This window comes from Bactrocera latifrons, unplaced genomic scaffold, assembly GCF_001853355.1.
Source record: "Bactrocera latifrons isolate USDA-ARS-PBARC rearing strain unplaced genomic scaffold, ASM185335v1 scaffold_199, whole genome shotgun sequence".
Taxonomy (NCBI): Eukaryota; Metazoa; Arthropoda; class Insecta; order Diptera; family Tephritidae; genus Bactrocera; species Bactrocera latifrons.
Window position 1 is genome coordinate 2992 of NW_017535507.1, and position 14651 is coordinate 17642.

General features: G+C 39.5%; 1 protein-coding gene across 4 annotated transcripts in view; it reads left to right on the forward strand.

Moving 5' to 3' along the window:
- Nucleotides 1-2210: 2210 nt before the first annotated feature.
- Nucleotides 2211-14651, forward strand: part of LOC108967763 (whirlin) — a 72607-nt gene continuing 60166 nt past the window's right edge. For all 4 annotated transcript variants that reach the window (XM_018931375.1, XM_018931376.1, XM_018931379.1 and 1 more), the window contains exons 1-3: nucleotides 2211-3017; nucleotides 3085-3217; nucleotides 7904-8034. In XM_018931375.1, the coding sequence (XP_018786920.1) occupies nucleotides 2214-3017; nucleotides 3085-3217; nucleotides 7904-8034 (1068 nt within the window). In that variant the 5' untranslated portion in view covers nucleotides 2211-2213. The remainder of the gene's footprint in view (nucleotides 3018-3084; nucleotides 3218-7903; nucleotides 8035-14651) is intronic.

The following is a 14651-nucleotide window of genomic DNA, read 5'->3' on the forward strand; positions in this document are numbered from 1 at the left end:
TTTACTATACTTTACATGTGTCATTGTATAGTTGTGTGCGCGTGGGGATTAATAGTTTGTAAATACTGCGGTTTTATTTATGCAACAAATGGTGGCATATGCGCTCCAGTATTGTTGACCCTTAGTGACATAAAGTAGGTTAGAAGTGAATAAATTGAATAGCATGTTAGCTTTCTGTGGCTATGGTTTTATGAGCCCCTCACTAATTTGTTCATGGCTGAAAGCAAGAAAATCCTTTGTCTGGTGTTTTAAATACAGCTCAGCATGTAATGTTTTCTTGTTTTTCGTTTCCGAAAAGGATTTTTCCAAAGAGACTGCCGAAGTGAACTGGCAGCATGCACGATTCATATTGTCCACCAAAGTACATCTCTTTCGGGATCACACCCTGACAGTATTCAATAACGGCACGGTACGCATATGTGCTAAATCTTTAATTCCGGCTGCTGCAGGACCGTCGCTAAGCACTATTCTTCAGAACAAAGTTGAGCGATAAATGCCTCTATATACCATCCCTCCAGGATTGTTCTTGTCGCCGCTGTTTACGCTGCTTTTCTTTTATTCTTAGTTCTTAAAGCGCTGTTACGGCCCACTCTTTCATTTAAGACCACAATAGCTCTCTTCGCAGCATGTGGCTCATTATGGCGGGCGTCATCCTTTCGTTTGTTGATTTTTCTACGGCGGTTCTCTCCTCTTATACCTCAAGCAGGAGAAAAAGGTAAGATCTGCGTTTACGCAGTAAGAACATTGTATTTCGTCATCGTGACCAAATTTATGCTGATATTCCTTGAAATGTCCTGATAAGCTCTAGGTTAAATAGTAGTCTGTCTCAGATGTTGTCCAACTTCCTTTATATGAGGTATCCCATTGCTTTTGTCACTCATCATGACTTGTGTTTCTCTCACCTTTAAGCATTGACTGGCTAACCCTAGCAGCAGATCTCTCCAACTTTTGACCACCAATGTTCACCTGATAATCCACAGGACCGCAGTCATTCTAGCCGCATTACCACAGGAATTTTCAATATGCGCCTTAAATATGAGACTCGTATCGATCATAATTATCAGTGCTTCTTTTGACAGCGATAATCGTAACACACCACTGTACAGCACATACCATAATAATTGACCTAGTACGGAGCCCTGTTGTACCCGACCTATCGCCATAGAGCAGTACTCTGTCAGACAAATAGCTACTAATTTTCTTAGAAATTATCAAACGGTTGGCCCAGGAAACGTGCTGTTTCCACGTGTTCGGACCATATGTAGGAGGTGTTACTGTGGTTATATTGACATACACATATTTTTCATATCGGGTCAATTCTAGATAATTATGAATTTAATCTACTACAGTACTCAGAACGAAGTTGTGCAAGGGTCAAACTAGATTCTCGAGAACTCGACACCTGGATTTCCTATGTATGGTGGTTTAACTCCTAGGACGCCATTCATAAAGAAGGAGTTATTAGCAGTCAGTGCGTATCTAAAGTTTTTTGCGGCCCAATTCTGGTCGGCGTACTGTTCGATGTCACCGACGTAATCACGAAAAGCCTTCTTGCTGTACTCAGGAGGCGGCTTCTCTTCAAGCAGACCACATCCCAGCGAAAACTGCTTGGAGATGAGTTCATTATGTTCCTTTACAGGAAACAAGCGCACTTCACTATGTAAGTGTTCAACCATAAGCATCAAGAGGCAAACTGAAATCCTTCGGACCACAGTATTTTAACCCAACTAAAGCTTCTTCATCGGGGTTTAACTACATCCAGACGACCACATAGATTCTTTTTCCTGCCCTCTATCGACTAGACGATTTTATTGCTACTCTTGACTTGGCACTAATCGCGGTTGTATGAGGAGTAAAGGAACACGGACTGCCGAGTGTAAAATCTAAAATCTTACTATTATTGACAGTCTTAATTTTAGCGCCATCGACTGTTATATTAAGATCCAGTCTGAACTCTTTCGTCCTGTTAGTAATTGTGCTCGCTGCAGTTTTAAAGGAGTAGAGTGTAAGCTTCTTGCAGAGAAGAAGCTAGAAAGATCGATGAGATTGCTACTTTTGAACAACGTTAACAGCATACGATCAGCTAACCTTACCTATAATCTCCGTTAGTGTTTAAAAAATAAAGATTTCCTTATAAATTTAACTAACATTTTTTTTCCAAATTGCTCATTAATAACTTACATTTTCTTTATATTCACGCAGTGCGTCTTGTAATGCGCCTTGGGGGCGGCTTACCATACGACGGCGACCCCCCGACAATGAGCGCAGCTGGCAATGATTATGCAGAATTATGCGATCTTGGACCCTCACGATGGAGTTCGCGTGGCTACTATTATGCACCACCCGCACATGCGACCGCCTTACATCCTAGTGCCGCGACCGGCCTACAACAACCGCAATCCTCATCCAGCGTACCGACCGGCAGTTCGGCCGGTCTCAGTGCGCATCCGCTGCGCACACCAAGCAGTTACGAGGCGGAAGACGTTTCCTTTGGCATGATTAGTCCACCACCGGGTGTGATCGGTCCGTCGTCGGTTGGTCTCAGCGGTACGTACGGCATCGGTTCGCGTATTGGCAATAGTACGAGTTCGTTACGTGGCGGCCGTTCCGGTCTTTATTACTCACCGCCCGGTACATCATATACAATTGTGGAACGTCCACATTCGCCCCATTACTATTACAATACGGCCGGTGCACCAACGAAGGGTGGCTCATTGCCGGGACGCGGTTCGTCATATCTATCATCAACAGCATCGCCCACCAGTCATATGGCGGCCACAGGTGGTGGTGGCACGCTACCCAACTCAACGGCGACGATGGGTGGGCGTGCTCACAGCAGTATGGGCATGGCGAATGGCAATAAAAAGCGTCCCATCTCGCCGGAGCAAGTGCTGCGCATGTTCGGTGCGACGCAATCTTCTTCAGTTCCTACAAGCAGCTATCACTATAGCAACGGCACAAGAGATCGTACTGGACGCCGCAGTCCGGCGAGTAGTCCGCCCTCGACCACGCATCAGGTGAGTGACGAGAAATTATTTTTGGTATTTGTGGAATTGATTTTGTATTTCTGTCTTCTGCTTGTAGATGTATCGTGAACGAGATCGAGATCGTAGCATAACGAATATACATGAATTAACCACACGTACCATAAACATGTCACGCGATCAGCAAATCGATCATGGTTTTGGTATTTGTGTTAAAGGAGGAAAAGACTCAGGTAATTTCAAGTAACAAATATTACACTTATCACATGTAAAACAACAACAAATACTCAGTAGCTGAACTCGATTAGAACAGAAATGTGAGATCTCGAAACTGAGACCGAATTTCGAGTCCAAATTTTGAGAACGAGCAAAGGCCGTTGCTGCCAAGTATTTTAGATTACTTAGGGAAAATACTTAAAAAAGAAGAAGATATGAAAAGCAGTAGTTGCGTTTCCCCTACATTTGGGTCTATGTATCCGAATTTTTAGCCGACCCGGGAGTTTACCACCAAATTACCACCAAATTACTAAAACAATAAGGGATTATTTGCTATGCGGACGATGTAGTACTCATGGGTAAAAGAAAATTTTTGAGTACAGTGTATGAGTTCACGCAAGAGTACATCAGGGTTGTAACTAATTGTGATGCCAGAAGTGACCTCGCCATTAAGTCGAAAGAAACTGAGATGGAGGAAGAACTGCCGCAGATGAGAAACAACTGCGGATAGAGTAAACCACACTGACAAGAGCGTCTAACGAGCGGCGCTCATTAGCATATGTGTTGCTCTAAAGTCAACTCCAACCATGGAATTTAATATCATTTTGATATCGCCGCAAGGTTTATGGCTTTGAAAGTTTCTATCTGACTCCATTTCTAATTGTAATTGTCTAAACATTCGGAAATTCGCACACTCGCTGACTTTATAGCGGATCTTTTGGATCATGGAGTCGCCCGCTCTGGCGGGAGTTGCGGGTGAAAGCCATTGGAGAAAAGCGGCAGTGAGCAGCTTTGCGGATGACCCAGGGCTGGTTAAGGAATCTAAAACCTTGTTATCAGTAGCATTGAGTTCCTTTGTAATATGACTAGTAAGGATATCAGGTTACAGCGGAACTGAAAGCAAATGTAAAGCTGATGAGCTGACAATGATATGTACCGTAGCCCCGCTATCAGTAGAATGCGAACGGTTCGGTGCTGCCCTGTACTCGTGGTTTTTCTTCTGGATAGCTGGGACTCGCTGAAACATGGGAAGCGCTTGGCTACAATCGGTTCTTGCGCTGTCGCAAGATCCTTGCGGCCCAAGATTGATGGCAAGATATCCAATGAGCGCTTTTTCCTCAGGTCCTACCGGAGTTCGAACTGAAAGGTTGGAAATCTTACCGGACGCCAGCCGCAGTAGCTGTGTGGGGGAAGACGAGGTGAAAAACTTCAGCACTTCCTTCTTGATTTTGCCGGTGCAAGATTAAGACTTCAACATTTCGAAGCTCATCCAATCCAGTAAGCTCTTGTCTCTCGGGTTCCTACAGGCCATTATTCTACCGAAGTCCCAGCTGAAAGGCTGAGAATCTTTCCGCTCGCCATTGTAAAAGCTCAAGCAGCTTTAAATATTGATCAACAAATTTACTAACAAAATCTATTAAAGACTTGCTGTTCTATCTGCTTCGAACGCCTTCAGCTGCGCGCTGACCTTGATCGACAAAGATTGCTTTTCACTGCCTTACACAGGCTAGCACAGGCCCGCCAACACGCTTCCTAGAACCCTTCAAAAACGTTGCATTCTTCAATTCGCATGTAAGTATGTATATACATGAATGTGTGTGTGTGTCAGAACGTGTGCCTGTGCATGTGACACATTTGAATGTAATTTGACATTCTTTGTTTTCCTTTTGCGCTTTAACGTTTCTCCTTGCTTGGCAGTCAAGCAGCCAGCAGATAAAACGAACCTTTTCGTACACGAGCACACTGCGGCATTCGCAGCATGGTGGGATGAAAGAGGGCGGAAAGGGGAAAATAATAGTGGTAAAACAACAAAACTATTTACCACAAAAGCGGCAGCAGCAACAAAAACAATAAACACAACAAAAACAAGCGCGCTTACATACGTCAATGGCAGCAACCGGCAATGCCGCATTCGAGTTATTGCTTTTATTTGCTTATTTCTTTATGTATGTATGTGTGAATCTGTGGTTGCTACCCACTTTCGGTGTCCTTCGGTTATTGTTGAGACACCCACACTAGCGCGCGCACACAAAATAAAAAAAGAAGAAGACAAATACTGCAGAGTTGCAGTGATATCGGAACAAGCAGAAGACTGCAGAAGCCAGCTGCAGCGCGACACAATTGCAACGCGCCGCAGCGACCGCAAAGCATAGCGCAGGACGAGCGCAGCGCACGTAAGACACATAAATAGCGACACATGCAACATTACGTCAACTATTACGTATACATTGTTTGTATGTGTGCGCATACATTTATGGCTGTTCCTGTGTCTGTGCAGTGTGCCATACTTAACGCTAAATGCCAGTGATATTTATAACGTAACTGCTTTGTTGTAATTTTTAAATCAATAAATTCTATTATACGAGCCTCGTGCGCTGACGGCGCTGTCATAGTAAAGCGCTCCCCCATTCATACATACATATACACTTCTTGAGCACATTTGCTGGCACAGTTGTGGCTATGTAGATAAGTACACACCGCGCGCATTGTATTTATGGCGTGAATTGCAGTGCTGCTAAGACCCATATCAGCTGTAATGGGCGGCACGTAAACGGTTGACATTGTTACAGTTAGCTGGCATGACCCACGCAACACGCACGTACGCAGGCAAGCACGCATCACAGACGCAGTTCCACACGCAGCCACCCCGCCACCCACTTAACCACCCGCGCAGCCACACATACATGCCAATCATCCAACCGAGCCGAGCTGCCGGCTTGCAACTGTCACAAGTGCGCATTCAGCTGCGAAATAGGCTTAGGGCGACATGTCGTTTAACTGGCCAGTCAGTCACTCTCATGCGCCACCCGCCACTGAGCAAGCATAGCAGCTAGATGAGCGACCAAGCGTCCGCTACATTTTTGCGTGCACTTTTCGTTTACAGCGTGTGGCAAGTGCTGTCGCCTGCGGATTGCACGTTGCACACACGACTGCCTGCTACATTTTTAATTACTACAATTTGATAAAAATCGCAAATTCAACCTGTTGGTGGCGCTGCGCTGATCCGCTAGCAGTTGGTTAATGTGTTTACGAGTTGTCCGCGCGCATAATGAAAAAGTAATTGAAAAGTCCTTTTTTCTCAGAATAGTACACTTTATTTATTTGCAAGCACGACAGGGCGTGTTACGACATAAATTGGACTTACTTGTTTATTCCGCAGAATACTTTCTACTGCGCTTATGTGGTTGTCAGCAGCTGGTTTTAATTAAGGTGATATGTTCGTTAATTTTTAACAAGGATTGGTGTGATTTGGTGATTTGATATTTCCTCAAAGAGAGTGTTGTTGTTGTTTTAGCTGAAAAGGCTGGCGTAAAAGAAAAGCAAATCTGGTGTGATTGCTCACACATACATATATACTAGTTTGTGAACACAATCTTTGCCTTTCGAACGGAGCAGAGGCCTTCATCTGCTTCTCCCGGTGGATACTGCGCCGAATACTCTGAGAGCTGGAGTCCTTTCATCCATTCGGATGACATGATCTATCCAGCGTAGCCGATGTCTCTTAATTCGCTGAACAATATCAGTGTCATCGTATACATATCTTGTACAGCTTACCGTTCTAACGACTATGTTATTCACTGTTGGCATTGCGCAAAGGACCATAAATCTTCTGCAAAACCTTTGTCTCGAAAACTCGTAATGCCGACTCATCAGATGCTGTTGGGCGGGAAGTCTAAAGACACAATCAGTTTGTCGACGGTGGGCTTCAGTCTTTCACACAGCACGCTCAATAAAATCTTATATGCGAAGTTTAGGAGGCTTATGCAACGGTACTTTGCGAAAATTGTAGGGTCTCCGTTTTTGTGAATTGGACAGAGCATACTAAAATTCCAATGATCGGGCATGCTTTCCGTTGTAAATATTCTACAAACAGTTCTTCGCCACCGTATTTGAATAGCTTGCTCCTATGATGGTATCTAGTACTATCTAGTACTACAAATAAGTATATTTTGGGCCACGACGAAGTCGATCAGCCTCTATCCATTTGGGGATATTTTATGATTCGCCTTCCCAATTTAGCTCGCCTTCAGACGGATGTTCTTTAGCTATCCAGAGGATATTTGGTCTAGGACCGGAAGTAGTGAGCTGCTTGAGCCATTTTTTAAAGAATATTTTTACCTTTTCGCCACTCTCACGTGAATGTCGCTCTCTTTCTTCACTTGCGTGAACTTCTATGTTCCATCCTTCCTAGACGTTTCACGTTCATCTTAGTATCTCCATATATACGCGAACATGCTGTTCAGTTTTCGAGATATTGATCTGAAATTCTTACTCGGCCTTTTTCCTCTAAGAAACTGTATGATGGACCCATCAAAGTCAAAAGCTTTCATAGAAATGTTTTTATTTGACAAGGAAATTTGGCAAAAATTTTTGTTAATATTTTACTAAAAATAATGTTCTTCATATTCCTCGATATCTCACATTTTCTTATAATTTTTTTTCTGACCTCAAAATATTTCTTTCTATATACGACTAACCACTTAACCACTAACCTATTTTATAAGTACCTACTTTGCACTGGGTATTAATCTTCCCCTCTTATCTTTCATTTACTGCTGCCATACAACAACAATTTCAATTACAACACCAAACCAATTGTGCAACTAATCACGTCAATGAACACGCAATTCAACGATTTAATAACGACACGATTAATATGCGAATGAATGTGAACGATGGCAACTGTGGGCGCAACAACGCAGGATTAGGCGTCTATATCTCACGCATCGAAGAGAATTCAGTGGCTGAGCGCGCCGGCCTGCGCCCCGGTGATACAATCCTAGAGGTGAATGGCACGCCGTTCACCTCAATAAATCACGAGGAGGCGTTAAAAGTGAGTATGATACTATTGGCTAGCACACATTATCACCAAACGCATATTGAGCATATAACTAGCATATAACCAACAATAACTAACTTTGCGTTATATAATCGTATAAACGGGCAATCAATCAAACGTACAATCATGCCATTGAACAATCGATTGATCATTAAGCATAGTTTGACAAATACTTGCATGCGTACATATATACATACACCCACACACAAACACTCAACCTTGGGCTTAACCCATTCTCAGCATACAATCTGTGTTAAAGTAGATTCGTAACCAAGGTGCATACACACATACATACATACAGACAAGTGACTGTATTTGCCATTAAAAATTTCGCTCATTCCATTAACGGATCATTAACAGCTTCTGTACATATGTATATATACATACATAGTTGTTTTACATGTGTGAAAATGGCCAGCTCGTTAGCGTAATGACAATAGTTTTCCTCACACTACTTTGTGAATTTAATTCCACACACACACATATATCCTGTTATACATTCACACATACATACATGCACAAATGTGTGTGCAAATTATTGTCAGAATGCAGTCTTCATTCAGTAGAACACGTGCTCATAGAGATATAATATATGCACGTGTGTTTGTGTGAGCATTAATGCGGGTCGAATTCTTTAAAATAAAATTTCGGTTTCAAGAAATGTTCTACTGATCATTCTGAATGACTTTTCTAAAGATGCAAATGTGCGTGAGCATTGGATTGGGTCGATTTTTTTGAAAAAAAGTTTTATATAAAAAAATTTTATAAAAGTTTGGTTTCAAAAAATATTCTACTGATCATTCTGATTAACTTTTCCAAAGATGCATGGCTGTGTGCTAGAGCAGGTCGATTTTATTTAAATAAAATTTCGGTTGAGTGAAATGTTCTATTGATCATTCCGATTTTTCAAAGATGCATGTGTGAGTGAAAGCATTAAGCGGGTCGATTTTTGTTATAAAATTTCGGTTGCGGAAACTGTTCTAATGATCATTTCATGCGTGTGAACATTAGAGTGGGTCGATTTTTCTTTTATATAAATTTTTTTTTATAAAATATCGGTTTCGGGAAATGCGGATCATTCTGGTTAACTTTAACAAAAATGCATGTGTATGTTTGAGTATTAGAACGGGTCGATTTTTTTTTTTTAAATAAAATTTTGGTGGTTGGTTGTAGGAAACCTGCGGATCATTCTGGTTAACTTTTCCAAAGATCCATTTTTGCATGTGAGAATTAGTGCGGGTCGAATATTTTTAATAAAGCTTTCATAAACGCCGGAAATGTTGTACGGATAATTCTAATTAATTTTACCAACGAGACGGTGGGCGATTTCGACAAATGTTCAATAGAATGTTGAAATGCAACTAAACTACTAAATTTCATAACTCAAAAACAGACGAAAACATTTTTATTAACTCAAAATTGAAACTTCACCCAAAAACTCGCTGTGTTCCGTAGAACAGTGCTCAAATACGCGTTTTTATAACAAAAAAAAAAAAAAAACGATCCACACTAATGCACATACATCACAGGCGCATAGTGCCAGCACTGACACATGCAAACACTTATAAAGGTATTTATCATAAATTTAGTGCATTTTACATAGCGAACTACACACACAGCCACACAAATACATACATATGTAGCTCATTGCCATGCAGGCTTTGTCGAAGCCGTTAAAATTATACTAACCTAAATGCCTTTAATGTTGTTGTACACTTTATTGATTTTTAATGTAATTTCCTTTGCATACCATAATGACAACACACATATACTCACACACACCCAAATATATAAATGCACAAGCCTATGCGATTTTACTGTTGCCGGCGTTGAGCAGCCTCAGTTGTGACACCCTGTATTCATCAGCAGTAATGTCAATTGTCGTCGATCAGCTTGCATGCCCCAACAACCATTTACATATCCTCACACACCCGCACACACATATATTCAGCTAACAAAACGATTTATATTCAAATCCGCTATTCACTCGTTTAGCACAGACACGCACACATGAACTTACGTAGTTAGTATCAGTGCCAGCAACTCATCTGCGAAACTTAATTGAATCGATTTATGAGTTGCATATCTAACCGTCAGCGGTATGCTGACAGTATACTTGTTGTTGTAGTTGCCACTACGGTTGCTCTGTCTTACTTGGCGTTTCCAAATTGTGTTTGTATGTGTGTGTGACATTATTGTTGGTGACAATGAGACTAACTGGTATTCGTTTATGTTTGAACGGCGAAAATTCTCATAGAGAGGTAGAGAGACTAAAGTGTTCTGAATCAAACTCAAGTCCTTGTTTAGTCAAGATATCGTCACAAAATTCGGTACGAACTATTGTCAGAAGCAACACTGAAATCGGCGCAGAAATCGTTCAGATCGGTACACCGTCACATATTGCTGTCATACGAACTGATCAATCAAATTCAAGCTAAATTACTTTGTTCTATAAAAATGCCCCTATGCAGGGTATTATAGCTTCGTTGCATCCAAAATTAATAATATTTTCTTATTTTCCATAATTTTTGAATGCTGCAAGTAATTTTTTTAGTATATTTTTAGGCGCATGCGTAACTATTTCATTGATTGAAGGGTAGTGACCGGTGTTATAGCTTCGTTGTAACCAAAATAAATAATATTTTCGTGTTTTCTATAATTTTTAAAAGGTGTAAGTCATTTTTGTAGTATACTTTTTGGCGCATGTGGTACTATTTCATTGATTTAGGCTTTAACTGTGTACTTTTCGTACATATATGCTACAGTTTATTGAACGACATATTTTATACCCTTAAGAACAAAACTGCAGTGCTTCGGAAAAAATATTGAAGCGAGATTTCGAAAAGACTTGTGCTTTGCCAAACTAGCAAAAATTAAAAAAAATATATGCATATATTTGCTAACTCATCTTAAAATGCTTTGTATCTCATTTCGACTCATATTAGCCGGAGTATGAGCACCTTTTCACTTATAATGTACGCCAAGCGATTTCATACATACACACACTAACATAGACATGATAGTGGTTTCGTAAATGATTGAATGCTTCCACCTTAACAAATCGTTTGTTATTAAAATACAGCTATTTACGAAGTGCACTCGTACAACACAAATCTGCATAGAATGAGGTAATCATAAAGCACCGGTGCCAGACGCCATTCATTCCACACAAATCTCAATTGCAGCAGCTACCCTGAAAAAACGAAAACATGTGAATTTGATGCACCACTTGCAGTCATGGTAGCGCAGCACAAAGCCAAACCCAAAAAAAAAAAAATATTAGAAACTTACTTATATTTGCATAAATATATACAGACCCTTACTAGACGTGGCAGTTGGGCACATTCTCACGTACAATATCACAGGAACACACCACACTCCACCAGCCGCTTCAATGTTGTTTATATAGTATATGCATGTGTTGTATGTGTATGTATGTGTGTACCACAGTGTGTTTAGATTTCTCCACACAAATTCTGATTGGGTGGCAGGGCGTCGCATTTACATTAATTGACCTCCAAAAAGATGCGCGCAAATATTTGGAAAATGCGAAAAAAAAACGATTTGAATATGAACACAAAAACATTTGCGCCAAAAATTTAATTTCCACCTTCAGCGAACGGAAATTCAAAGTTATGCTTGCAGCAACACCACTATTTCGCACAGTTCACAAATTTTCCGAAATTTCGCAAAATTTTGCATTTAAATACGGAAAAGTGCAACAACAAGTTGCTGCCGGTAAGCTAATGATAAATCTGTGGTACTCATGGTTGATAAGCACTGAAAGAGTGCAGATATCGAGCTGAAATTCTGTAAAGGTCTTTTTTACTTCAAAGACTGCTTTTATGTCGGAACCACCGATATTGGACTACTGTAGCATATAGCTGTACTACAAAGTGTACCGTCAAAATTAGGTTTTTATATGGAAAACTTTTTTATATAATGAGATATTCTGACGAAATTTGGTATAGATTATTACTCAAAACAATGGTATAATCTCCGAAGAAATCGTTCAGGTCGGAGCTTTTTAGCGTATAGCTGTCATACAAACTGAGCGATCAAAATCAAGTTCATGTATGAAATACTTTTTTTTTAAAGAGATAACCTGACAAAATTAAGCATATATTATTCCCTGAAGTAACGGTACAATATCCTTGGAAATTATTCAGATTAGATCACTATAACATATAGCTGTCATACAAACTGAGCGATCAAAATCAAGTGCTTGTATAAACAACCTTTCTATATGTGAAACATATTTCAGCTCCGGTAGAATAGTAGCATAAATTTAGGCTGCATATTCGGAAAAAGATGTATATAGTCGGATATTAAACGCTAGTCGCTCATTTACCTATGTGCTCTTAACCATACTAATAACATACCAATACCATACCTTGGCGGTACAGCCGCATTAGCCGTTTGTTTGGTGCTATTTGCTACTGGGTTGCTGGAATCAAATATATACAGCGTCAATATGTATGCATAAACCTGCGAAATTTCGCACACAAATTTATCAATATGGAGTTAACTTACATACACATACATAAATGCTGATGATTTCACACCGAAATTGGGTCAACTGTTGAAAACAAAAAAATTGACAGCAGCGCGGCGATTTTCATGCAGAATGTTGGCCATGGGAAAATGCGGCTACTTCGTCAATAAAGTGCCAATGATAAGCGACATTAATGTGCTGATTATTGAAGAGCAATTTGTAGCAACTGGCAGGCATAAGCTTGCATGCCAGAAGAGTATATGAGAAGATATAATAAAATGTCGGGCTATGAGGTCGAATTTTTTAATACGGAATATGGGTCTAAATTTTATTTAATAAACAGGCTAAGCCTACAAGAGCGTACTTTGTAAATTGTGTCCACATTTTTGCTCACCAATGTACAGCAAATTAGTGTAGAAGTAGTTGTTACACTTGCCATCATGCTCATCGCCTTCATTATATTCATGCACAAAAGTATACGCACATCTCATTGCTCACATTATTTCTATATATATGGTATTGCTTAAAGTACTGTTATTAATAATAAATATTCAAATAACAAAACCAAACAATTTCCCTTGCGAAAATTCAAAATTTGGCAATTTTTTTGATTGAAATGAGTTGCATTTTGATTGAGCAAAACGATTGGCCATGTGACACAATTCCCTTTGACACTTTTAATACACAATGAGAAAAAATTGGCAATAGATAAGTTTTCGTTACCAGTATTATTATTATTATTTTTTTTTCTTTTCAATGTTTTTGTATTGTCTTTTTGTTTTGGTTTAATGATTTTATTTTTTTTTAAGAAAACTTGTTTCACTTTGATAGACTTAAGTACTTTTCGGTTATTTAACACACACTGACCAATTTTTGTTGCACACGGTTAAAATACATACAAACAAATTAGTATTCGTACAGCATCAGTGGAGCTAGAGTATACAATATTTGCACAGAGAAACGCACTATTTTCTCCACAGCAGTACTTGTGAGGGTTTATAACTTATTATCAATGTTCCTAAGGCGCATAAAAAAGAAAATTAATTAAATGAAAGAAAATTATAAGAAGACACTTTATCTTTGAGAATTACTGAAGCATATCCTTTAAGAATATTGATACGTGGCAACCTGTTTTCAAGATTTGCTGAATTGCTCCATTAATAGCTCACTTTTCAACGCCTAACCATGTGGCGGCATACAAACTAAGGCTGCTTCCTCTAAAGTTACTTCCTTTTCAGAAATTGTTAAAATAAAACAGGATATGCACATATTATATTTTTTTTTTACACAAAATAAAGCCAAACGGAACTTTTTTTATTTTAAATCATAAAAAAAAACAGGTTGCATTTTATACTTCGGAATTTTGCAACCCTGGTGTTGCAATCTGGCAACTCACAACTTTATCGCGAAATTTGACATTTTTGTTGTTATACAAACACAACACTTTTTGGCATACTAGCGTCTTTTCTGTTATTTACAGTAACTTAAAATATTCATCTCGGCTAAAAAAATTTAACTAAATCCGGAAAATTTTCATAGCGAAGCTAAAGGGGTTACATGGGTTTCCTCGGGTAAAAACAGCTTTTTTTAAAATTTTTTTCTCGTATAAAAAATTAAATATTTTATAATTTTTTTTTTATTTCCGGTGCACCCTTGGTAAACAGATGCGCTCGGGTTAGCAGGACAACTTCTTACACCACTGTAGTAAAATGTTAACTTAAAACTTAAGTTAACTAAACCTGAAAACTGCAGAAATTAAACAGACAATTGAATTAATTTTTTGAAATCCGTAAACCTATGTAACTCCTTAATCACGGACCAGTGATTATCATGTGACTTCTCGTGAGATGGATACAACTATAGTATTTAGTGGGACTAGCATACATTCAATATTGCTAGGTTATTTGATTGCAATACAAATTTGTTAACGTTGGATCCCGTTCTCAGTCGGTCAAAAAATGCTTTTGTTGCGGCAAAATTCTGCCAAGTGACCAGATGTCATTTCGGGTATGGTGGACCCAACTATCGTGGGAACTGCTAAAAAAGGATCATGTTGATTGGTCGAGGGAAATGTTAAAAAAAAAAGATGGCGGTGTCTCGTGACAAGTGAGGGATC